Source organism: Lepidochelys olivacea (assembly GCF_965140295.1).
Source record: "Lepidochelys olivacea isolate rLepOli2 genome assembly, chromosome: 2".
NCBI classification, from domain to species: domain Eukaryota; kingdom Metazoa; phylum Chordata; order Testudines; family Cheloniidae; genus Lepidochelys; species Lepidochelys olivacea.
Window position 1 is genome coordinate 161653186 of NC_140412.1, and position 27540 is coordinate 161680725.

A 27540-nucleotide genomic window follows, 5' to 3' on the forward strand; every position below is an offset into this window, starting at 1 on the left:
CAGTTAAAGCCATGGAAGTCTAAGACAGCTAAACCTTGGTTATTCAGTCTGCTAGAGATTTCTAGAACAGGCAGTGTAAATTTTATGATGTGTTTTTAAAAAACAGTTCGGTCTTCTCTGAATCTGATGTTATGACAACTGCGCTATTTTACAGTATGTTTCCTGTTTGAATGTCTCAATTCTAGCCATTCTTTTTCATGCATATACCATGCCTTTGTGTCTGTTTCTCAAGGATGTTGCCCGACACATCTTGTATTTGCGTTTTCCCCAACTATGCTTAGTTATGTTCAACTGTGCAGTTATACGCATGTTACCACTGTGTGCTGACATATTCATAGTAAAGAATTATTCGTGTTTGTAGCTACACAGAAAAATTTTTAAACATGTTTCTTCCATCTCTCCTGATCTGCTCCCCCGCCCACTCCCCAGAGCCTTTCCAAATTACATCATCCTGAGTTGCTTTTGCATATCTGTAACATTGTTCTTTTACTGTAGTTATGTAGTGAACGGGTATCAGAGAAGAAAGTAAGTCTGCTAGTCTTTTCTTAATGTAGACACGTTTCCCCAAAAAACTTTAGCACTCAGTATGGATTAAATATGCATCCATGTTCCAGGCCTCATGAGAGGAGATCATATGAAATTCCAAACAGAGAGGGAAGTAGCATGTGTTGCTGAAGACTATTGACATAGTGCAGCTTGAAAGTCATATAGCAATGGTTGCCTAAGAAGGATAGTCCAGTGATTAGGATATTGCCTTTGCCTTTGAGGAAACTCAAGTTCAGTTTTCTGCTCTGCCACAGTTCCCGGTGTGACTTTGGAGAGGTATCTCTATGCCTCAGTTCCCTGCTGCACTGGGGTATTGTGAAGATAATTAAAGATTGTGAGATGAACAGATGCTATGGTAATGGGGCAGTGTAAACACCATAGATGGATGAAGATCTGCAGCATAGGAATTTACCCATCCAGGGGGAGCTAGAGAGCAGCACATCCTCCACCACCTAGAGACAAAGCCAGCATGGAAGGGGAGGGGTGGTGCTGCTGGGGAATAAGCTGTCTGTCTGGCATGCAATAAAACTGCATCTGTTATGTCACCCACTTTTCCCAGAAAAGCTATCTGCTCACTGCATCTGTATACTTTGCCAATGGCCTTTTGTTCTCCTGCTAGGAGAAGGGAAAATCAGCTGAGTGTTGTTTGATCACTTAATTTCCCACCTAAAAGGGGAGAGACAAGTTTGCTGCTTCTTCCTTACCAAAGGGTGGGGGGGGGGGGTAGGGAAGTAGGGCAGCAGTCAGGTGACTCTGAAGAGGGTAGCACAGACTGACTACCCAATATGTCAGCCAGACCAGTGCTGTCTACAGCAATGGTTCCCCTCTCCGCCTTCCTACAGATAATTTTGATCTCTTTGAGGTGGGAACCAAGATTACTGCTAGAGGATCCTTTAAGTGGGCAGGGAAAGAGTGATCGTTTCTTTACCGCAGACCACTTTGGACAGCAGTTTTATCCTTCCAGCTCCCTGTGCTCTTCCCAAACCTATTGTCTGTCTTCTCTCTATCTCCTAGTCTTACTCTTGGCTTCATCCCATCTATCATACTGTCCAATAAACTTTAAACCATATCTCTTTCTCCCTCTGCCATGCACCTTCTCATCTCCTTCCAATCCTTTTTTAAATACCACATCTTTAAGAAGTTGCATCTCCTTCCTTCTCATCATTCGCAAACCCCAGTCTCCTCCTACTTTTGATCTGTTGTCCAATGTTTTCTCTAATTTTGATGGTAAGCTCTTTGGGGCAGGGAATATATCTCATCTATGTTCTGTAAAGCACAGGACAAATTTACAGCACTATACAGAGATTTCAAGCAAGAGCAGCCTGTCTTTGTCATCTACAGCATGTGCCTCTTCTCTGTGTTTACTATGTAACATTACATGCCGGTGAGAAGTTCTTTATCCTAGAAGCAGAAAGAACAGAGCTGGTCTCTCTCACTTGCATACATACAGTACACTCTTTATCTAAAGTGAAATTGACACCTATCAGAGGTTGGTTTTAAAAACTCCTGAAAGATCCTTTACCTTTTTGAGCTCCCCATCAATGTACTGTACTTTAGGAGATTTTGCTGGACATTTGCATTGTCCAGTTAGTAACAGAAGCATCAGTGAAACATTTTCACTAATGGGACACTGCTGGAACTGGTACCAGAGGGTGCTCTTAAAAAATTTCCACTTATCTAAAGTAACTATTTCATTGTTGTTTGTAATGTTTGTAATAATTTCCCATTTGAAAAGCAAGGAATATTTCAAATACCGGACACCAGTACCATCAGGAAATGGTACTGGTGTCCGGTACTGGTGTCCGGTACTGGTGTCCTGATGGTACTGGTGTCCGGACACCAGTACCGGACACCAGTACCATCAGGAAATGACCAGTTCATAAAGGCACCCACTGTAGTCAGTAGAACAGGAAGCTCTTCATTAGCAGTTCCTGACAATGGAGGGGCGGGGGGGGGGGGGGGGGCGGATGCAGGAGAGGAAAGGCAGAGGGAAGTGAGTTTGGGGATGGAAATGCTGATTTTTTGATTCATTCAGATCAGTATCCTCATGGCAACTAGATACCATGGGGACAGGTGCCTTAGAAACACTGAAATACATAGTTCCAATCTCCACAATTTCAAACATAAGTAGTGGGAGGAAATTATACAATGTAGTTTGAAATAGGAGCTGAAAAGGGAGATTTGAACTCAATTTCCATTCTGGAGTCATGCAGAAGAGCTGTTTATTTCTTTCCTATATGGTACTTTTTTATCCTTCCTCAAAGCTGTGACTCTGAATTAGAGATCTAAAACTCATCTGCTTATGGTACAGATTACTCACAGTTCTGCATAAATGTTAAGAGTTCTGGAGCAGCAAGAAACTAACATGAATGAGTTTGTTTATTTCGTGAAGAGAGAAATATTTCCATACAGAAATGTTAGTTTGAGAATCAAGCTGCAAGGTGTGGTGGAGTACGTCTGAGTGTGTGCAGATGCACACCTTAACTGGTGAAAAATGTGATGAACCCACACAAATTGTGGAAATTTAGGCTGTGGGTTCCACAGAACACTCAGCGCAGTCTCTGTATTGCAATAGTAAACCAGCACTCTTTTGCAACACACCCTTCAAACTTTTTCATGGGCGTCCAACACTTCATAGCTGACAGACTGCAGATCACATGCTCGTTTTAAGAAGGAGCAGTATCAAACCAGCAACAAAGAGCTGCATGAATAGAAAAGACCAGCTTCCAGCAGCATTTAAAACCCTTACAGTTTACAGGGCTCAGTGTTAAAATGGAGGGATTAATCAGAGGAGTGGTCAATTCATGGCCCAGCTGATGGAGGACTCTGATTGCTATGCATACCCAGTTTGGCCCAAAGCAAATCCTGATTTTCTTTAGCGTTAAATACAGACTCCTGTGCAAACTTAGAATTACCTTGACTGGGTTTTCGTCTCTTGGCTGGAACGGTATGTGGTGGTCTTATCCAGTGTGCCTTCTACAATAGATGCTTATTTTCTCCATTAGTTTTCACTTCACCTCCTCTTCCCCTATAGGCAGTCCCAACTCTTTGGGGCCCAAAAGTCCATGAAATTACAACAAGAGTGAATCTGATGTCTTATCTCTAACCTAGAAGAATAAATTTGGATCATATGGCAGTGACTTCATCGGGGGTTGAACATGATGCTAGAATTTGGTACAAAGAGAGTATTAAAACTTGTTCACAAGTTAATATCTATGCAATATTTTCAGACTACTGCAGATTACCCTATTCTTTTTTCTCTCTCCCTTACCTCTTAAAAAAACAAACAAACAAACAAACAAAACCCTACATACCAATGATGTAGTTTTGCTCTGAGACGTGTGTTGCCATCTGTGGGCTAGGATATAATCTTAATGTAAGAAACTAAGATGTGAAGTTGAACGGTGCTAACTAGCCTTGCCTAGAACTACTGGAACATATTGTACCATTGGAGATGTACCCCTCAGAATGTGTTTTGATCGTATTTCATGCTACATTTTGTTCTGTGTGCAACAAATTCGACATTGGTGAGGCCTCATCTGGAGTACTGTGTCCAGTTTTGGGCCCCACGCTACAAGAAGGATGTGGATAAATTGGAGAGAGTCCAGCGAAGGGCAACAAAAATGATTAGGGGACTGGAACACGTGACTTACGAGGAGAGGCTGAGGGAGCTGGGATTGTTTAGTCTGCAGAAGAGAAGAATGAGGGGGGATTTGATAGCTGCTTTCAACTACCTGAGAGGTGGTTCCAGAGAGGATGGTTCTAGACTATTCTCAGTGGTAGAAGAGGACAGGACAAGGAGTAATGGTCTCAAGTTGCAGTGGGGGAGGTTTAGGTTGGATATTAGGAAAAACTTTTTCACTATGAGGGTGGTGAAACACTGGAATGCGTTACCTAGGGAGGTGGTAGAATCTCCTTCCTTAGAGGTTTTTAAGGTCAGGCTTGACAAAGCCCTGGCTGGGATGATTTAACTGGGAATTGGTCCTGCTTTGAGCAGGGGGTTGGACCAGATGACCTTCTGGGGTCCCTTCCAACCCTGATATTCTATGATTCTATGAAATGCAAACAAAAATTGGATCAACACATTATTTAAAGTAGCAAAGGAGTACAGCTGAGGAGAAACTCATCAGTGGTTTTCCTAACTATATCTTTGGTTGGCCTTTGCCTTTTCATCATGTAGTCCTTTAAGGAGTAATTAAACTGTCAGTTATTTATAAAGACTCTTCAAAGTTGCAGTGCCCAAAGAAGTTGATGTATGTGGTTTTCAAATTTTCCCAAAAGGCTGCCGCAAGGAAATATATTGCAATACTATCTATATGATTTGGCTTTTAAGTGCTTTATTCATTTCTGGAAATCATAATAAGGGCACAAGAGAAAATGAGTTTGGTACAGGAAAGATACTGGGGGATTTATACTCATGTGAAAAATAACAGGACTTGGATAAATATCTCTGGATGCCTGGAGGAGGTCCTGCCTTTTGCTAGATGGCTACTCAAACATTGTGAAATGATGAAAATTTCAAGCATGTCAGTCTGTCCTCCATCATGGATTATATTTTATACCCAAGATTTGCTTGGAAATAATGCAAATTTGCTGATATCTTCTTGGTCTTCCTTGTGCTTATCGCACATCCCTGCATAATTTGACAATCTCAATTTAAAAGACCCAGAACAGGAGAATAACAGGTCTGGGCTGAAGTGCTGTGCCGTGTGTGTGTGTGTGTGTGTGTGTGTGTGTGTTTGTTTATATTAGAGAAAGAAGCTTGTACAGGGCTCTTTGCACAATGCCTTGCTAAAGCCATTGCTGTTAGTCACCCACTTGGATGACCAATAAAACTCACTCTCAAATTCCAAGCTAAGTAAAAAGAAGCAATTGTTGTGATACTCTCAACTCCAATGAATGTGACATCACATCAGTTATAATTGTTCATAACAATGGAATTTAAATGGCTATAATTCAAATTGGCTATATTCTGTCTGTCAAAGGAAACAGATTTGTTTAACTTTAAAAGTGAGTCTCAGGCTGGAAATAAAGGGAGGCAGAGGTACAGAAAGATAGGACTTAAGGGAATGTAGGATGGGGGAGCATCATTAGGTGGAATACAGCAACCATTATAAGGGAATCAGCAACTCTACTCAAAAAGGAGTGACAAAAAATGATGACAACTTTGTTCAGTTAAAGTAGTCAAGGGTGAATAAAAAAATCCCCAGGACACTAAGGGACAGACTAGCAAAAAGTGCCACAAGATTGTTATGACCACACATCAAGACCTCAGTTCTGCCTCTCATCAGAAAAGGTTTTTAGTAATTCAGTGCCTGCTAACACTGAATGGTACAAGTATTATTTGTTATTATTTGCCATGCAATAGCACCTGGGAGCTCGGTCATGGATCAGGATCCTGTTGTACTAGGGCAGTGTACAAACACAGAACAAAAAGATGGGTCCTACCTCAAAGAGCTGACCGTGAGGCTATTCTGATCCCAAGGGAAGAGTCCTATCTGCTAAAATACCAACAACACTTCCTGCACCAGGGTTTTCCTTGGAGGCTTCTTTTCCCAGTGACTTTGCTGCTTAGCTTATGAAATATGATGAGATCATGGTTGGGTATGTTAGCAGGGAACTGAAAAATATCCCATGCGCTTCAGAGTTCCTCGGTTTCATTTCAGACCAGCAGACGTGCAGGGGGAAGCATTTTTTTCAGTCAGGGCCATTGAGCCATTGCTGTTGCTGTCCTTCTGCTTGGAGGATTCCAGCAATCTGAAAAGGGTGTTGCTCCCCCTCCCTTTCGCATAATCAGGAACCTCCAAAAATCTGCTTTCAGAACCTTTTCTCCCCCAGTCAGCAACCTGACTGCCTTTGAATGGGATCAGGTGCTTCAGTCAACCTTTGGGCTGATTCACAAAGTCAGAAGGGGAAAACAAGATGTTCCTTATGTGGAACTGGCATAATGTTGACGATAATGCCTCTTGTGATAACGAAGAGACAGGAATAAGGTGGTGTAAACACTAAGTGGATTTTTTGTTTAGGAAGCGGGGCGCGCACACACACACACACACAGAGTATAGCTGTTGTGAACAGGGATATAGGCAGTCAAACCTAGTGGTCAGAGCAGTGGTGGTCGGCCTAGTGGTCAGAACAAGAGTCAGGAACTAGAGGTCAGAGATAGAGAGAGACAGAGTCGGGAGTCAAGCCATGAGTCAGAGTCAGGAATTGAGCCGAGGGTCAGAGCTGGAATCAGTAGCCAGGGGTGGGTGTAACAGCAGGATGTAATCTGGAACAAGGCAGACCAGGAGGAACAGGATAGGAAGGCAGGAATCAGGCAAAACAGCAGAAGCCGATAAAGCAGACAGCTGGCATTCACAACTTCCTGTGCCGCCTTCTGGCTTAAACAATGACTCTGGTTGCAAGTCTCCTCCAATTGGGACCATTGTGAGCAGTGCTTATGGTGAGCTAGGGTTCACCAGCCCAGACTCCCTGCTGGTATCCGCGAGTTGCCAGGTGTTTGCTGTGGTATTAGGGCTGCCTGGGGACCCGCGGACATGAGTTTGAGACCCATGATGCCTCACAATAGCTCACTGGGTCTGTTGCTTGCCTGCACTACAGTGTCACCCTGCAGGGTCTCCTGTGCCTACGTCCTAGTCTAATTAGTCATAGAAAGGACTACTGACTACTGCGGTGAACCTTGTGTACTCCTCCGGCCCCTCTCCATCACAGTCACACAGTTTGTAGGTGGATCCTCAGCCCAGCACAATAAACAATGGAAAAGGTCATCAACATAATGAGGAAGCTCAGGTTTATGCAGACTCCATCTGCTAGGCAAGTCTTTCAGCTGCTGGGAGACATGGGCTCATTCCCAGAAAGCACTCCCAGCTCCTCCTAAGAGCTTTCCTACCTCAGTGGAACTCTGAGACGATCATTAGATATCTGATTCCCACTCTCCTTCCACCCCCAGGCAGTGGTTGAGGATCCTCTTTGTGCTTAGAGGAGAACCTAAAGAAGGGCATGCCATAAATCCTGGCTCAGCAGCAATGGGAGCAGTGGGTGCTCAGCATCTCTAGAAATCAGAAGCGCATAATTTAGTGAAATTTAGGCAGATCGCTTAAGCAACTGGAGTCTGTTTGGTGCTTCTTAAGTTCTGGACTTCTCCCTTTGGCATCCTTATTTTGGCTTTCAATAACAGTAGCTTTTCTTGGAAACCACCTATCTGTGGAGAGCATGCAAGCTAGTGCTTCTGTCCTGTCACTTCCTTTGTCTTGTGTTTCCCCAATGATAAAGTAACTTGTAACCCTGCTGGCAGTTTTATCCAAACTGTTTTTCATTGAAATCAGAACATTAATTTCATTTTTCTTTGCCCTGGGCCAGTCTCAGATAAGGAAAGAGCCTGGCATCCTATGGGATGGCATTAGGATCCATAGTGTCAAAGAGCTTGGAGTACTGGGTTCCCTATTTCTCCTATAATCTGGCTGAAAGAAGGGCCAGGCTGTTTCCCTTTTGATAATACTTAAATGGATCTGACTGTGTCCAAAGGAAGCGTATGTACTAGATGGCCTGCCATAATCCACAGGCATTAAAGCTCATTCCTCTTATAGCATGGTTGACTTCTGGTCAGAGAGAGAATCTGCCTCCGTGGAAGAAGTGTGCTGAGCAGCCACATGTTGCTGCATTTCTGCCTTCAGACATCGTTACTATGTAGATGTCAGAGCCTCTAACAATGAAGGTTCCTGAGTTTAGTAGTCCACAGGGACCTCTCTGGCTAGTTGCTGATATAAATTTCCCACCAGATGGGTGGTTCTAGACAAAACTCCTTTTTCAGATTTGTTGGGTGTCCCCAAAGAGAGAGATGAATCTTGGTCATAATATTTGCATTTCTTCTAGGAGCTCCAACAATCTGGACACTCCTATGGGAATTTTACCTTGTATATAGTTCTTGTTTCAAGTTATGGGTTAGATACTTTCAGATGTGCTGAGGAAGTTGCTCACTGGTTAGCATAAAATAATAATGAAGAAGCTCTCAATATGTAGAAAATAATGTTTACGAATATTCCTTTTTCCTGACCTTCCATTTAGCATGTTCCAATGTAAATCCATGCTGGGGAGGTAGCAATGGCCTTGGGCTTAAGGCTTCATCTGTACTTGGAGCTATAGCTGTGATTCCCAGCTTGTGTGGGTATTCTTGTGCTAGCTCTCATCGAGCTAAACATAGTATTGTTGCCACGATAGCATGGGCAGCATGAGCAATGTCATGGATTAGCTGCCACAGGTGCATTCACAGAGGATCTGGGCGAGTTTGAACTTGTGGCAGCTAGCCCAGGCCTCTGCTTACTGATGCTACCCTACTATTTTTAGCATCCTAGCTCACTGAGAGCGAGTATGAGTATGTCTACACCAGCTGCAAATCACACCCTTAGCTCCAAGTGTAGATGTCATCTTACTGTCACAGGATCAGGGGAAACCGTTATTAGCCAGTAATATTCTGGATCCCTCCCATAGCTGGCTAAAGGGGACACTCATCTCATATTGCTGAAGTAGATGGAATTTTAATAATTTAATTGGCCGTTACAATTGTTGACTTTTGTAATCTTCCTGTGCTCCATTCTCAATAATGAAACTCAATTTTCTATTATTATGTTCAAGTGTGTCTTAAAATTCAGTTCACTCTCCATTTTCAATTTGGTAATTCTAATATTGGAATAAAGTAAAATTTGTGATTTTTAAAGAGTCAGTTTGACAAATAGTAAGAAACTAGCTAATTATCATTTAACAATGCACATGATTAAGATATTATCATTTGGACAGAAGAGACTGTGTGTTAAGTCTCTGACAGCTGCATTCATATTTTCAACATTCAGACATACAGCAGTTTTATGTAAAGCATCATCACCTGCCATAAATATTAAAGAGCAAAGTACTAATTTCTGCAGCCCACCTACGGTAACTGTGATTCAGTTTTTTTCCTCATTCCCTAAACAAAAACATTTTAAGACAGAGCTCGATTGTGAATATATAGACCTTAAACACAACCTCACTACAGGTTGTAGTTTGAAAAAAAACCTAAACATTTGAATGTCATAAATTTAAGAATTAATTTTTGCTATGTCCCATACCCAGCCCAATGTGAACTAGGCATAGTGTAGATGCTTTTCTTTAAGTATTTCCAGTCAGTTTTGTAGGTTAATTATAAATTTCTAAAGTGCTCCAAGTATAAAAAAAATCTACATGTTAAGTGTTGTTGTTTTTAATAAACAATGAAAAAATAATACAATAGGTAATATATTGTATGCACTATCGTAGAATCATAGAATATCAGGGTTGGGAGGGACCTCAGGAGGTCATCTAGTCCAACCCCCTGCTCAAAGCAGGACCAATCCCCAACTAAATCAACTAACTCCTCTCTATCCTTTAAATAGAGTAGGTAAAGTCATCGCCCCTCTAGTCTACTATAGATATGGAGATACTCCAGTGTTTGTAGACAGTATTAGTAGAGTGGATGGGGACCAGGTACAATATTGCGCTGGTGATATGTGGATATTGGAGTCTTGGATCTACACTGAAGAGTAATAAACGGCTAAGTCAAATTAGTTGCTGGGCTGCTTTGTCTGGCAATTTCATTTAAGCAATATTATGTCTATACATAGTTGTTTTTCCAGCATTTGTAGACAAAGTATACAAAAGAGACCAGGTCTGCGGCTTGTAGGGGAATGGCAGATTGGAAAGCTTTTTGTGGATTTTATGTAGAGACTAACTGTTTGTTGAGGTATTACTTTTTCTATTAATTTTTCAATGTCTGAAGAATTACGAGAGTTGGCATGGTGATTCTAATTAGGCTGTGGATATGCAGCTGGAAATAATCTGCACATAGTTTAGTTTTGGGGAGGGGTTAAACAGAAGAAAAAGGGGTATATTTGGTTTCAATGGTTCCACTACTTATGCTCAAATATTTTATGGAATGTGCATTTATATCCACGTTTTTCCAAAAAGATCATCTTCCCACAATATTATTTTACTGTGCCTGTATTCTGCAGCTGATCAACTTTTAAATGAATCTCAACAGAAGTAAATGAAAAACAAAACAATTTTGTTTTTTAAATCTGGGCACAACTGGCATTTTATACATAGAAACTATTTTGATACTTGTAGAAATAGTTATATCGTAAATATATTATACTATAAATATATACCATACTATAATTATATACATAAATATGTTGACATTATACTAAATTATGGCTCTTTCCTTTAGCAGGTGGGGAAAGAAGACACATCATTTGTAAATACCAGTAAGGCCTCCAGTCTGCAGGATCCTAATGTAAGGTCTGTTACTTCTTGTTTGTAGGTAAAACATCAAATAAATACATTACGTAGTACAACATTTTCAAAACATTGCCTACAGTATGCATGCCAAAATCCATATATACATATCTCAGTTACTGTGTGAAGTCTGGCAAGCAGCAACCTGATTATACAGTGTATTTTCTTCAAACTACAATCTGTAGTAAGGTTGTGTTTAAACTACGTGTCTAAGTATATACAGTCTTCAAAATCTCAGCTTCAAAATTCAGGTGGGATTAAAACTTGGAAAGATTTGTGTACACACTTTCAGTTTTGCAAAGAGCAAAAAAAACCAAAACATTTTGGGTCGAAAATATGGGTAAGAATCATAAGCTTTAAAACTCAGAGTAGCTTTAAAATATAATCTCTGTTTTCTGTATTTTGAATCTGATTTCCACTCTGATGCCACTTATCCGAACGCTGCTGTTTCAAAATTAATGAAATCTGCTGCTGCTGCTGTTATAATATTTGTATTATTGCAGTAGCGGCTAGGAACCTCAGTCGCGGACCAGGACCCAGTTGTGCTAGGTATTGCACAAACACAGACCTTGTTTACTGTTCGTGTTTCTTTCTGTTTCCTGGAATTATTTTAACAGTGGAAAAGGGAGCATTTGTTTTAGTGCACAGAAAATGTGTTTCTTTGGATTTCTTGATCTGCAGGAAGGCCTGGTTTGGATTGCATTTTTGTTACACTGGGAGCTGATTCTTCTCACAGGAATTTTCCTTTTGCAGATAGCCATTGAAAAGAGCATCATATTTTAATGTTGTGTTTGAATCCCAGAGAATACATTCTTATAACAGGTTTTGGGTTTTTTTAAAAAGAAGACTTCACTATGCGGGTTATTTGGAAGCATGCTGCCTTTACATGAATGGTAGTAACATAATTTTATTCATCATCAGTGTCAGAAGGGTCGCACAGTTTCAGATGGGAATAAATTGATGTACAGTATTGTTGTCAAGCAGGCTGTTAAACCGCTAATTGTGGTAGCTTGTTGAGCTTGTTGGTTACTTCATTACAGATTTAGCTAACCTTTTCACCCTGAAGAATGAACATATTATTTCAAAAACCTCATGGGTCCCCAATCAATAGTTCTATTTCCCTAGGCTCAGGCAGAACTAGTTGAGCACCCTGTCCTGCTCTCTCTTGGGCTCTCACAGTCTGGCAGGATTGCAGGTAATGAATCAAGCAGAAATATTCTCTTCTCCCTCTCCTCTCCCCTCCCTTGTGATGCAACAAGATGCCCACAGGAGGAGCTGCTGAGCAGATACAATAAGAAAGGGACAGCAATTGATCAAAGCACTCCCAGCTCACACCAGAGCTGCTCCTGGCACTGATGGGGACCTGGTAACCCCAACCCTCTCAGTATTAAATGAGGCTGATTCAAACACTCGACTTCATAAATCAGAGGGCAAGACATATTCATAGTCAAACACGTTTTCTTAACACCGTCACCCTCAACAGCCACAGTTCAGAGCCTAATGGGCCACAGGTTTGGACACAACTGCTTTATTCTAATTAATTTGGAAATTTTGGGGGATACAAATAAAGTATCCCACTGTCTCTCTCTGCTTCCCTCTGTAACTGTGCTCTGTTCCCTCCATTTCTGTAACACATTTTTCACCACTGTTTTCCTTTCATCTGAACATACAGTACCACAATACACGCCCTTTACCACGTCAGTGCCACCAAGGAAATTGTGCCAGCAAAATATTTTCTTACAGTGGTGTTAGCTCTCTTGTGACATTTTGCTGTTTTTCTTGACGCCTAAGCTTCTGGCACCATGTGAAAGCTGAGATTCTCAGGTAATTAAAAAAAAGAAAAGTAAGTTACCAGCCCCCATGGTTGCAAAGAAAAGATTGAAAACATGACCCCTAAATGCTCAAACAATGAAGACAGATAAAAAAAAGCGCCAACATTTATTATTTTAAAGTCTCATGACTTTTTGGAGCCTGAGTCAAGAAGTTTGAATGCCTGGGCCTGGCAATACTACACATAGCAGATCAGGCCATTTGGATATATATGGTTTTTAATTGACAGCTGAAGAGATTTTCAAACTAAAACTCCTTCAGAACCACTTTGTACTTGTAAAATGCACGTTTGGGCCCAGACAATACCCCATTCCACAGAAAAGCGATGGGGCAGGAAGCTTTGGGAGAGGAATACTTTGTGAGGAATCCCCTGGCACAGATCCCCCATACCAACCCAATGGAGGCGGTACCCTCTGTAGAAAAGTTTGCAGGGCTAGCCCTCAAACCTGGCAGATTTCCAGGGATTAGCACAGATGCCTTGGGGGCGGGGTAGGTAGGAGGGCAGGGTCCTTGGAATCACCTTAACAGGGAACCCCCCTAGCCATAGTGGCGCCTTTCTCTATTATTTTTTGCAGAGGTTCTCAGTGGAGCCAGAGAGTGGGAGGACACACATCCCCTGTCCCCACCCCCAGCATGCACCGGGGCTGCTCAATCTTCTTCCCTCTCATATGGATCCTAGATCTGCTGAGAGGCTTCCATGAGGTCAGGAAGGTGGGGTAGAAAGAGGTAGATCCATGGCAAGGAAGGGTTGTGCCTTAGAGGCATCTGATTTCCTCCCCCCCAACAGACTTTTCATGCAATCAGAAAAGGGGCCAGATGCAAAGGGCTCCCTTCAAGCACAGTTTGGGGTGGACAGGGACCAAATGGGCCATGCCATGGCGTGACTGAGTAATAGTAAACAGGGAACCCCCAAATGCCATTTTAAGTCACTTTGAAGTGCAGAACTACACATTAATGAGTACTCAAATCAATTCACCTCAGTTACGTAGTAATGACCATTCCAATTCTCTAAATCCGTGACTACAGACCAAATAACCACAAGTTTGGCGTAAACATCAAACTGAAAATAACATCAAAACATCATTTAAAGGTAACCTGCCAAGGAAAAAATGGGGTGGGAGTGGAGAGGTGTTTTCTGTTTTATTTTAACCCGTGTTTTAATTCCCTTTCCTTTCACTGCTTCTTTCTGATGTATGGCTTGAAAGTTTTTGTGGTTTGGTTTGGTTTTGAGGGCTGGGGGGGTCTCCTTTTCTCCTGTTGATTTTATTTTTAGCACGGTTTGATGGGTCAAACTGCCTTAGAACCTGGTTTGGACATGACTAGTTTAAATCCATATTTAAGCTTAGTCATTAAATTCAGTTCTTAGGCCTATGTAGTGGGGATTTATTCTGGAAATTTCTGTATGGTTGTTCAGAAAAATTGGAATTTTTTTGATACTTAAAAAACAAACTATATACATGTTTCTAAAAGCTCTTTATGAAATACGTGAGTTTTGCAGACTCCTTGAGAATAGAAATCCTGAGTTGGAGATTACAATTATTGACTGCCCATAACTGATCCTGGGCTTTCTTTTCCTGCTCTCCCTAATGTTGCTAAGGAGGGAACTAGTTAATCAACACTCTGTAAGTGTCCATGTTGATTTATTACATCCACTGCCTCTTTCTACTATTGATCAACAGATGTTGCAGACGTGCCTGTGGGATCTGGCAAGGTGGATGAGGTTGTTTTTCTATGGCTCTATTTTTCCCTTTCTGGAAGGTCAGCAGGGGGTTGGTGTGGATTAATTGTTCATCCACCCAAGGGGCCCTCGTATCTGAAGACTGAAAAGAATTCCACTCAGGCAACATACGTATGATGCTATTATGAGATACAGTGAGAGGGTTTGGGCTATGGTGCCATCTGTATACTCAGGACATTCAACCCATTCATTTCATTTTCATCAGATCCAGATGGTGCCATCTTCTTGTTTGCCTACTCAAGGCATTGACCCAGATGAGAATGAGTTCGCTGATGCTCTGTCTGGATAAAACAGAGGTGATGTAGCTTAGTGGGGTGAATCCACTAAAACAATTAAATGGATTGTGCCTATAGTCAATATATTGGTAGGGTGTAGGTGTAAATAGCAAATAACTGGTAGTAATGGGGAATTTTAACTACAGATATCTGTTGGAAAAGTAATATGGCAAAACACAGAATTTCCAGTACATTCTTGGAATGTATTGGGGACAATGTCTTTTTTTCAGAAAGTGGAGAAAATAACTAGAGGGGTAGCTATTTTAGACTTGAGTCTGGCCAACATGGAGGAATTGGTTGCAAATCTCAAGATGGAAGGCAATTTGGGAGAAAGTGATCCTGAAATGAAAGATGTCATGATCTTAAGGAAAGGAAGGAGTGAGAGCATCAGAATAAGGACAATGGGCTTCAAAAATGCAGACTTGGACAAACTCAGAGAACAGCTTGGTAAGATCCCACAGGAAGAAAATCTAAGGGAAAAAAGAGTTCATAAGACAGACCTAGCATTTTCTCAAGGAGAACAATATTAAACATACAATTGCCAATTATTCTGATGCGAATAAAAAATAGGAAGAATAGTAAGAGACTAATATGGCTCCATCAGAAGCTCTTTAATGACCTGAAAATCAAAACAGAATCTTACAAAAAGTGGAAATGTGGGCAAATTGCTAAGGAGGAGTACAAAATAATAACACAAACGTAGCGACAAAATCAGAAATGCAAAGGCACAAAATAAGTTACACTTAGCAAGAGAAAGAAAAGGCAATAAGAAGAGTTTCTATGAATACATTAGGAGCAAGATAAAGGCAAAGGAATGTGTAGGTCCACTGCTTAGTGGAGAAGGAGATCTAATCATGGATGACATCAAGAAGGCTGAGGTGTTTAATGTCTGTTTTCCTTCAGTCTTCATTAAAAAGGTTAATGGTGACCAGATACTCAACACAATTAATATTACTGACAATTGGGAAGGAATGGAAACCAAAATAGGGAAAGAACAGGTTAAAGAATATTGAGATAATTTACATGTGTTCAAGTCAGCAGGGAACGATAAAATTCATCCTTGGATACTTAAGGAGCTAGCTGAAGCAATCTCAGAATTGTTAGTAATTATCTTTGGCTTGGTCTACACTATGAGTTTGTCGAATTTAGCAGTGTTAAATCGAATTAACCCTGCACCCATCCACACAATGAAGCCATTTTTGTCGACATAAAGGGCTCTTAAAATTGATTTTTGTACTCCTCCCTCACGAGGGGATTAGCGCTGAAATCAACACCGCCGTTTTGAATTAGGGTTAGTGTGGACGCAATTAGACGGTATTGGCCTCTGGGAGCTATCCCACAGTGCACCATTGTGACCGCTCTGGACAGCATGCTGAACTTGGATGCACTGGCCAGGTGTACAGGAAAAGCCCCGGGAACTTTTGAATCTCATTTCCTGTTGGGTCAGGCGAGCTCATCGGCACAGGTGACCATGCAGAGCTCATCAGCACAGGTAACCATGCAGTCCCAGAATCGAAAAAGAGCTCCAGCATGGACCGAACGGGAGGTACTGGATCTGATCTCTGTTTGGGGAGATGAATCTGTGCTATCAGAACTACGTTCCAAAAGACGAAATGCCAAAACATTTTAAAAATCTCCGAGGCCATGATGGACAGAGGCTACAGCAGGGATGCAATGCAGTGCTACGTGAAACTTAAGGAGCTCAGACAAGCGTACCAGAAAACCAAAGAATCAAATGGATGCTCCATGACAGAGCCCCAAACATGCCACTTCTACGCTGAGCTGCATGCAATTCTAGGGGGGGCCGCTACCACTATCCCACCCCTGTCCATGGACTCCGATGATGGGTACTCTCCGCCATGCCTGAGGATTTTGCGGACGGGGAAGAGGAGGAGGAGGAGGACGAGCTTGAGGAGAGCACTCAGCACACAGTTCTCCCCGACAGCCAGGATCTTTTTATCACCCTGACAGAAATACCCTCCCAACCCAACCAAGCCAGAGAAGGGACCTCTGGTGAGTGTACCTTTTTAAATGTGATACATGTTTTAAAAGCAAGCGTTTTTTAATGATTAATTTGCACTGAGGACTTGGAATGCATTCGTGGCCAGTACAGCTACTGGAAAACTCTATTAACATGTCTGGGGATGGAACGGAAATCTTCTAGGGACATCTCCATGAAGCTCTCCTGGAGGTACTCTAAAAGCCTTTGCAGAAGGTTTCTGGGGAGAGCAGCCTTATTCTGTCCTCCATGGTAGGACACTTTACCATGCCATACTAGTCGCGAGTAATCTGGTATCATTGCATGACAAAGCCTGGCAGCATATGGTCCTGGTGTTTGCTGGCATTCAAGCAACATCCATTCTTTATCTCTCTGTGTTATCCTCAGCAGAGTGATACTGTTCATGGTAACCTGGTTGAAATACGGGAATTTAATTAAGGGGACATTCAGAGTTGGTCGTTCCTACTGGGCTGTCTGCCAGTGGCTGAAAAGAAATGCTCCCTGCAGTTAGCCAAGCAGTGGGGGGGGCATTGGTGCTGAGCTGTTCACGTTTGGCTAGCAGGCATCTTCCCTGATACCAGCCACGCGGTGGGGGGAGGGGTAAAGCGATCATCCCAGAGAATTGGATGAGGGGGGGTTAGTTTGGTATCTGCTGCTGCATGTTAACACGAAAACTGCAGCACTAAATGGCCAACTCAACGGGCCTTTGCTTGGTATGGGAAAGGAGGGCGCTGCTGTTATGAAGGTTGCAGAAGCCGAAAGACTATGGCTTACCATGGCCACCTGCAAGCCGAATTCTGTTGCCTGGCACTGCGTGTGTGATCTCTAACACCAAAGCCACAGGCACTCAATATAAGATGCAAGATGCAACCTTGTACCGAAATCACATGTGCTATGTAATGTGAATAGTGTTGTTCACCGTGAAAGAGTATAGCCATTGTTCTATAAAATGTATCTTTTTAAATACTTCACTCCCTTTTTTTCCTCCCGCAGCTGCAAATGTTTCAAGCCTCCCTCCTATGTCCCAAAGGCTATCTCAGATAAGGCAGCAAAAAAACCGCATGCGCGATGAAATGTTCTCTGAGCTCATGCAGTTGTCTGGCACTGACAGAGCTCAGCAGAATGTGTGGAGGGACACAGTAGCACAGTACAGGAAAATGGCCAATGAATCGTGAGGACAGGAGGGATGATAAAGATGAGAGGTGGCGGCAGGAATATCAGAGGAGGCAAGATGCAACGCTGGGGCTGCTGCGGGATCAAATGGACATGCTCCAGTGTCTGGTGGAGGTTCAGGAACAGCAGCAGGATCACAGACTGCTGCTGCAGCCCCTGTTTAACAGCCCTCCCTCCTCCCCAAGTTCCATAGCCTCCTCACCCAGATGCCCAAGAACATGCGGGATGGGGAGGCTCCGGGCACACAACCACTCCACCTCAGTGGACAGCCCAAGCAACAGAAGGCTGACATTCAATAAGTTTTGAAGTGGCCTTTTCCTTCCCTCCTACCCTCCTCCCACACCCCACCTGGGCTACCTTGTGAGTTATCTCCCTATGTTTATAATCAGTTAATAAAGAATACATGTTTTTTAAACAATAGTGACTTTATTTCCTTTGCAAGCAAGCTGTGATCGAAGGGGGGGAGGGCAGGTGTCTTACAGGGCATTAGAGTCAACCAAGGGGGCGGGTTTTCATCAAGGAAAAACAAACAGAAGTGTCACACGGTACCCTGGCCAGTCATGAAACTGGTTTCCAAAGCTTCTCTGATGCGCAGCGCTTCCTGCTGTACTCTTCTAATCGCCCTGGTGTCAAGCTGCGCATATTCAGCGGCCAGGTGATTTGCATCAACCTCCCACCCTGCCATAAACGTCTTCCCCTTTACTCTCACAGAGATTGTGGAGCACACAGCAAGCAGTAATAACAATGGGAGTATTGGTTTCGCTGAGGTCTGAGCGAGTCAGTAAACTGCACCAGTGACCCTTTAAATGTCCAAATCCACACTCTACCACCATTCTGCACTTGTTCAGCCTATAGTTGAACAGCTCCTTACTACTGTCCATGGTGCCTGTGTACGGCTTCATGAGCCAGGGCATTGTAGGCTGGGTCCCCAAGGATAACTATAGGCATTTCAACATCCCCAACAGTTATTTTCTGGTCTGGGAAGTCAGTCCCTTCCTGCAGCCGTTTAAACAGACCAGAGTTCCTGAAGTCACGAGCGTCATGAACCTTTCCCAGCCATCCCACGTTGATGTTGGTGAAATGTCCCTTGTGATCCACCAGTGCTTGCAGCACCATTGAAAAGTACCCCTTGTGGTTTATGTACTGGCTGCCCTGGTGGTCCAGTCCCAAGATAGGGATATGCATTCCGTCTATAGCCCAACCACAGTTAGGGAATCCCATTGCAGCAAAGCCATCCTAGTATGACCTGCACATTTCCCAGAGTCACTACCTTTGATAGCAGCAACTCAATGATTGCATTGGCTACTTGCATCACAACCACCCCCACAGTAGCTTTGCCCACTCCAAATTGATTCCCAACTGACCGGTAGCTGTCTGGCGTTGCAAGCTTCCACAGGGCTATTGCCACTCGCTTCTCAACTGTGAGGGCTGCTCTCATCTTGGTATTCTTGTGCTTCAGGGCAGGGGAAAGCAAATCACAAGTTCCATGAAAGTGCCATTACGCATGCAAAAGTTTCGGAGCCACTGGGAGTCATCCCAAACCTGCAACACTATGCAGTCCCACCAGTCTGTGCTTGTTTCCTGGGCCCAGAATCGGTGTTCCACAGCATGAGCCTGCCCCATTAACACCATGATCTCTAAATTGCCGGGGACCGAGGTTTTAGAGAAATCTGGGTCCATGTCCTCATGACTCTCGTCACCGCGCTGCCGTCGCCTCCTCACCTGGTTTTTCAGGTGCTGGTTCTGCATAAACTGCACGATAATGCACGAGGTGTTTACAATGGTCATAACTGCTGCGGTGAGCTGAACGGGCTCCATGCTTGCTGTGCTCTGGCGTCTGCTCGGGCAATCCAGGGAAAGGGCGCAAAATGATTGTCTGCCGTTGCTTTCACGGAGGGAGGGTTGACTGACGACATTTACCCATAACCACCCGTGACAAATTTTTGACCCCATCAGGCATTGGGAGCTCAGTCCAGAATTCCAATGGGCAGCGGGGACTGTGGGAACTGTGGAATAGCTACCCACAGTGCCCCGCTTGGAATGTCAACGCTTGCCGCAGTACTGTGGACGCACACCACCGAATTAATGTGCTTAGCGTGGACGCATGCACTCAACTTTATACAGTCTGTTCCCAAAAATTGACTTCTGTAAAATCAGAGTAATTTCGTAGTGTAGACATACCCTTAGATTCCCAGTGACTTTCAATGTGACATAAGCGCCTAATACACTTAGGAATTTTTGAAAAGTTTACTTATTGAGAATTAGAAGCACAGATCTTCTCGTGATGATGTACATGCGCAAGATGGAGAGCATTCCATATTTATCAACATCATAACATCTGTAGAGGGGCCATTTTGTTCCACAGTCTGGAGTAGATTCTCTTCCTTACTCATCCTGCGTAGTAGATCAGTGCAGATATTTGCAAACTAAGGTGCTACTCAGCATGAGTAAGGATGGTAAAGTTTGGAGATAAAATTAGATTTTCCTTTTCTTTTGTACAAGCCTAAGTTTACAAACTTTTGAAAAGGACCATGCTGAAATTCTTAGAAGTAAGCACTCTGGCATGTATTTGTGTACTGTTTACTTTTATCTTGTTTATGTCACTGTGTTTTGTATAATCAGTTGTGCTAGACTACGTTGTACTGTGTTATCAGATGAAGGCTTTTGTAGTTCCGGGGACACAGCTTCTCTCACAAATAAAGACAAATGACTGTTATTCAGTTTTACTTTGTGCATCAGTGCAGTATTACAGTTTGAACTGTGGGACCCAGTGCTGTTTTTTTACAACTTGAGGGGTTAAAGTAGTAAAAAGCTCTATTACAATATAGACCTCTGCAAGTATTCAAGTGCTGTGCATTAAGACAACCAAGCACTGGGACTGTGTTTTGTTTTTGTTTTGTTTTTTAGGTATGTCACCAAATGTAGCTTAGATTTCTGCTATGCTCTCTGAAAACATTACAGATAAATTCAAGCAGAATTGACACAGCTAAACCAAGCATCAGTTCAGTGAGCTGTGTTTTCTTGAGGTGCAAATATCAAAGTAATTAATGAACAGGGAGAGGTGAACTATAACCGTCCCAATTCAAAACTAGGGTTGAGAGAATAATGCAATACAAATAATGTATCCAACCAGTTTTTTTGTTCTTTCTGCTTGTGAAATGTAGATGCACAGATGACAACTTTCTCCTGCTGTTCAACATTATACAGTAATGTTTGGGCCATTATAAACAGTCTTTGGAATAAGGATGAACAGGGATTCTGAGCATGTTCATTGTTGGTGAAATTTGCAACTGTGCAGAGAGAGAGCACAATATGCCTCTTAAGTCCTACTTCAGCTCTGTTTAGAGGACTTAAGTGATGCATAGACCTTGCATTGGGCTTTTGCTCAGGTGTGATTTGCACTTATTTGTTAATTATGATTGGTCAGCCAAGTCGTATGGTATTGTTCCTGCTTCTTGATTTGAGAAGTACACTACTGCTTTTGGTGCAAATACTTGCATATGCAAATTTAAAATTCCTTTTTTGCAAATACCCATGCAAATATTTCTGTGAACATTAAAATAGAAACCAATATTTGCCCAAACTATTTTGCAATAGTCGCCTCTTGGTGCCTCAGTTTCCCCATGTGTAAAATGGGGTTAAAGATGCCAATCTCCTTTGATATCTTCTCATGAAAAACTATATAAGAGGCAGGTATTTTTATTACTCCAGACAATATCATCAGGGACAGAAATATCATATATCTGATTTCTGAATGATGGCTGTAGCATACATTAGCAGAATACCCTGATTTTCCAACCCCATGACATTAGGCATTTTTTGCAGGGCATCTAGTGTAGCTGAATATATACACCTTAGATCCTTAATTTAAACATGACAATCTATTACGTTAAAAAAAAAAAGGTGCGGGGATACACAGTGCTTACTGTGTGGTTTACCACCATCTTGTCTGCAACTCCTATGCTAGTCTGGAGAGATTGCACTGCTAATGAACTAACTACTTGGACATGGCCTGTAGTCCCCTGAGCAATTATTTTCACATCTTCCATAGCAGATTCAATTTGGCTAACAGTTGCTCTAGCTCTGTGTACAGTTAGTTCTGGCTCAAGTACTAATCACTCAGGTATGCATGGGTATGGCTGTTTTTGCCACAAGCTGGCTTCCAATTGTCTCTTTGGACATATCCCCATAATGGTATGTAACAACATGTTCCAGTAGAGTAGCAACATATCAGTCAGCGGATTCACCCGTTTTTCTGTACACTTGGTAAAATGTCCATCTTTCTATTTTCACATTCATTTTAGCCATGAAAAAACTATATAAAACTGAAATTGCAGTAGCTGTAGCAATTCTCCGGAAGGAGAATGCGTGTGCATTACTCATTAGTGTTCAGTACGCGGACATGATAACTGCAAGGCTAAACTCTGGACATCTGTTACCAACAAGCCTACAGTTCTCAGCAGGCATTAAAGTGGGGGCGTGCAGTTCTTCCTCTGCTAATAGCAGATGCAGGACTCCCATTCTTCTCCCCAGCTTTGGAGAGCACTGTGATGTCCACACAGCTCCCCCTCTTTCCGGTTTGCTGCTCCTTCATCTTGTTTCAATCTATTTTAACCCCTAGTTCTCAGTCACATAAATCCAGTATAGAACAGGCTTACTAGAACAGGGTAGAATTCCAAGAGCAGGTGATAAAGTAGCAATCCTTGTTGCCAGGAGTGTCTAACGAGAAAAAAGAGACTGTACTCCAGACACACACATTAGTATATTAACTCAAGTATGCTCTAGCTTGATCTTTATCATCTTTCAAGGTAAATTCTAAACAGCACACTTGCTCACAAGTGAGTCACAGACAAATGTGCAGATGACTGATAGATGAATGCACATTGCTAACAGACTCCAAACCCTGCTATGATCTCATCAGATCCACAGATTATGCACTATTTGGATTTGGATTTAGGATTTTACTATTATTGGAACCTATTGTGTGGTATTGGAGTGAACTAAAAGGAAAAAAAAAAAGGGATTCACAGATCATCGTATCCTGAGCTGGGGAATAAACCATCTTGAACATGTTAAAATGCTGTTGTGCCTTTTAGGAAGATTTTAAGGTTAACATTGTTCCAAATGGATTATAAAAATAATTGCAATATGCCTGAGGAAGGAGTCCCATTAGCTATGTTTGGTCATTAAACTTATCATATACCATCAAGAATAAGTATTGTTGCCTGGTGATTGTCATCTTCAGTAGTCTGACATGCTGGATGAGTACTTGTAGCAAAACACACTGGTTTCAATTTGCAATACTGAAATCATTTTACAATTGGTTTTGGACATTTTTGTGAATCTGGTTCTATTCCTAAAAAGTATTGGAATAGATTTTCATGTTACTCCTGCATATTTGGGACTGACTTGCTTGGGGGCTGAGGCGCATTGTATGGTAAAGGTTAGAGTTCTTCCATTTGCTGAATTTACTCCATGTGGTCAGGAGGGTTAAGGAAAGCCGGTTTGGCTCATTTTCCCATAAAGAGGTGATGTGTTTTGTGTGCTTTCTCTTAGCCATTCAGAAAAATTGTCGGTGGCAGCAGCACTAAGGAACATCTATTTTCAGAGTGTGCTATGCATACCCTCCCTCCAGACACCCAGTGGATTTTCAAGGGAGCAGTGGTCCATTTTGTGGGTAATTTCCTAAATTTAAAAAAACGAAACACCAAACAGAAATTCCACTGTGTGACATCATATTGACACCCACATTCTTCAGCAACAGGGCTGCAAACTTTAGATCCACTGCACAGACCTCTGGCTCTTAAGCAAATAGAGTAACTGATAGCAGTAGACAGTTCTCCTCCTCTGTGTGAACCAAGACTATCAGAGGATGAAATAGTGGGTTTGCGAGTGGTTTTCACCCATATTTGCTCACAACAGAGGAATGGTGAGATTCAGAAACCTTGGGATCTATGCCAGGTTCTGGAGGGAGTGTGCTCTAGAGGTCACACACTCTTCTTCCCTGTTCTTTCCAAGTCTTACCTCTTTAAAATCACAACCAAAATTAATATTGACAAAGTAAGTTTCATATAAATTCTAGTTAAATGCCTGGCAAAGTAATATTCACATTCATAAACATAACTGCTTCCATTTCTGGGGTAAGTCAATGAAATATAAATGAGGATCCATCGTCTAGTCAAATGTTTCCATTGGCAAGATTAGCTATTTTTATTTCTGTCATTACTATCACTTGATATTGTCTCTAATGTGGTGCGTTTATTGACTATTTATTTTCATGGTAACATGCTTTTGGATTTTTATCAACAGTCTGGTATGCTCAACATGCCAAATGGTTCAGCGTTCGTCTGTGAAATTCTTTCAAGACCAACTGTTGCATTACCTTTGTTGATCCTTACTATCCAAATTATCTCATCTTTGATAAGATTGCAAATAGGAATATTCTTCTTGTGTGGGTGAAGCTACAGTCACCATCTGGTGCTCTGCATATTCATTTATTATATTTCCTTTGCAAATCTTACAATCCAAAACTAATTAAAACTATTACATTAGGGCTAACTACATTCGGAACTGTATAACATGAAATGCAAGATGAAATGTTATATCTCAGCGCTGGCTGATGTTAGTCACCAGAGAAGAGAGGGGAAGAAATATAAGTTATGTCAAGTTGTGCAGAGGTCACTTTGTGTGGGGAAAAATTCACTCTTACAAGATCCATCCGCAAAATAACCTCTGCTCACATGAGTTAAAATGAGATGCCATTCATGGATCGTGTAGAACATTTAAAGGGCGTGTCCGCTCCACTGGGCTCTTCAAACTTGGCTCTCCTTTGGTCAGACTTGAATATGCCCATGGGCTCCACTAGGCTTTTTGGGCCTGGCTACTTCTTGATTGGGGGGAAAAAAATAAGAGGTGGTATCTACCAGATGTTACCCTCTTGTAGCACCAAAATCATGGTAAGTTACTCCTGGTAAGTTGTGCAGATCTGTGATCCTCGCTCTCCTTTCTTATGCATGAGGAATGTAATAGTTAACAACATTAACATTTCTGTTATGGCTGGGCATCTGAGTTGCATCTCCACTGAGATGGATGGTGAAGTGTACACCTATGAGGTGTTGCTGTAAGCTCTCTGCAAACACACACAGTCATCTCTGCATCAATTCCACTCATTTATGAGCATTTCTCTGCAATCATAACAGCTACAGACTTGCTAAAAAAAAAAAAAGAAAGAAAGAAAGAAACCTGAGATTCTGGAGAGCATAACAGTCTCTTCGGAAAGGGGGCTGGTCTGCTGTACTGGTGCGCACCAGCTGTTTCTGAGCTCTGTAGTTGCATATACTGAATCCTATTTAAGACCTTTCATTGATAGAGTTGGCTACCTGCAGCCTTGAAATTTTTCTTGGATGCTGCATTTAATGGGAGCAGTGGAGGGCAAAAAACCTAACTGGCTTCAAGACCGAGTTGATAAGTTTATGGAGGGGATGGTATGATGAGACTGCCTACAATGGCATATAGCCAATTTCCGAGTACTAGTAGCAAATATCTCCAGCGGCTGGTGATGGGACACTAGGTGGGGAGGGCTCTGAATTGCTACAGAGAATTCTTTCCCAGATGTCTGGCTAGTGGGTCTTGGCCATATGCTCAGGGTCTAATGGATCACCATATTTGGAGTCAAGAAGGAATTTTCCCCTGGGTCAGATTGGTCAGAGACCCTGGAGGGTTTTCACTTTCCTCTTGCAGCATGAGGCATGGCTCACTTGCAGGTTTAAATTGGTGTAAATGGAGGATTCTTGGTAACTTGAAGTCTTTAAATCATGATTTGAGGGTTTCAGTAGCTCAGCCAGAGGTTATGGGTCTATTATAGAAGTGCGTGGGTAAAGTTCTATGGGCTGCTATGTGCAGGTCAGACCGGATGATAATGATGGTCCCTTTTGGCCTTAAAATCTGTGAGGTTTGAATCTGAGCATTTCTTAGAAAAAACACGAACTGAGTCCAAATATCCTAAATCCCAGTCTGGTGTCTTAACCACGAGGCTGTACTTCTCAGTTCCAAATTCCTCCAGTAGTTAGTGCAAGGCAGTTATGGACAGCTAGTTTCTTCAGGACCAAGAATACAGTTATCCAGATAAATATTGTGTAGATAAGAAAGTTCGGATAGGTCAAAAGTGGAGCTGGTTGAAAAAAGTAAGGGTTTTTTCCATGACAAATTTCACCATTTCCTGGCTGTATTCATTTCATAGCATTCAGAGTGCCCATTTTTGTGTTTGTTTTCAAAACCCAGGTTTTGGGGAAAAGAAACATTTCAGTAACCAGTTTGGTTAAACATCAATAAAAATATATCGTGAAAAACTAAAAATGTGGGTAAAAATGGTTTTGAAGAAAGGCCAATTTTAACAGGAAAAACAACAAAGCAAAAAAACCCTGTTTTTGTTTGAAAAATGTTCAGACCGCTCTAGAAAAAATGTAATATGTAACTAAATATCCGACATCAATATAGTTCAGATTCAGCAAGGTAGATTAATACGTTGATCGTTTTAAAGCCAGAAGCCATTTTTGTGATCATCTTCTCTGATCTCCTGCATAACGCAGGCCACAGAACATCACCTAGTAATTTTTGCATCAAGCCCGTAACTTCTGTTTGAACTACAGCGTATTATTTAGAAAAAAATCCAGTCTTGACTTGGACTGCAAGTCATGGAGAATCCACTTACTTAAGCATGTGGCTTGATTTCATTGCCAGGTGACACATTCAGTTCTTTCTTCCTTGCCTTCAAAGGGACTTCTCACATCTGCTTAATTACCTTACTGTATTATACCATTAACCAGAGTACAGTGTATTATCACACTGTCTGGCGTGGCTCATGACTGTGAGTGCGAAGCTCAGGGCAGACTCTCAAAAAGCAGGGCAGACACCCCAAACCGGTGGTATGTTCTATATTTAGATTTCACCAACCCAGTAACAAGGGTGATCTCCGAAAGCCCTAATACAGAATTACCACGGAGTCACAGACAGTCCCCTTGGGCATTCCAGCCTATCTTGCCACCCAGACACCCAGGACTATGTGATAGATGGTCACTTTACACCAAAAATCACAATAATATTCAGGTTACTCACAGTCCCAAAGGACCAGACACTTACTCCTGGTCAGTTGTACCCAGATCTCAAATCGAAGACAATACCTGTAGCCAATCTTGTAATAAACCAAGTAAGAGAGTTATTTAGAGGATAAAACAGGAAATACACACACACAAATGAATTAGTCTGAGATTTTAAAAGGTAATATAAGCTTCTATAATAAGCAGCTCCATATATTCTTTAGTGGTGACCCATGCCAAGCAGCACTTGGATCTCTTGCTTATGTTTAGGAAACTTTGCCCCTCAGAGTTCAGAAAGCATAAAGATCCAGTTTCTCCTTGTCAGGGATTTTTATCCCCTCCACCCCAGAATACAAGCTGATAGAACAAGTGTCAATGCCTGCCTCTTCTTCATGTAAGTGGGGAGGGCAACAAAGTCTTTCTCTTTTTGATGTCTTACAATGCCTCATTTGGTTTCAGTTTGACTACAGGACCAGCACTGTACACTAATTAATGTTTTTTTCCTGTTTGGTGAGTTACACAATTACAAAGCAAATGCTCATATACCATGGCATACAGACATTATAAGTTTGATTA

The 27540-nt window shown here is 42.1% G+C and overlaps 1 protein-coding gene across 3 annotated transcripts in view; it reads left to right on the forward strand.

The window, feature by feature from the left end:
• The window catches only part of EPB41L4B (erythrocyte membrane protein band 4.1 like 4B), a 246643-nt gene that overhangs the window by 175072 nt on the left and 44031 nt on the right, over positions 1-27540 (forward strand). For 2 of the 3 annotated variants that reach the window (XM_084619648.1, XM_084619649.1), the window contains one exon: positions 10787-10857. In XM_084619648.1, coding sequence (XP_084475774.1) covers positions 10787-10857 — 71 coding nt within the window. The remainder of the gene's footprint in view (positions 1-10786; positions 10858-27540) is intronic. The other variant, XM_084619650.1, reaches the window with a different exon arrangement.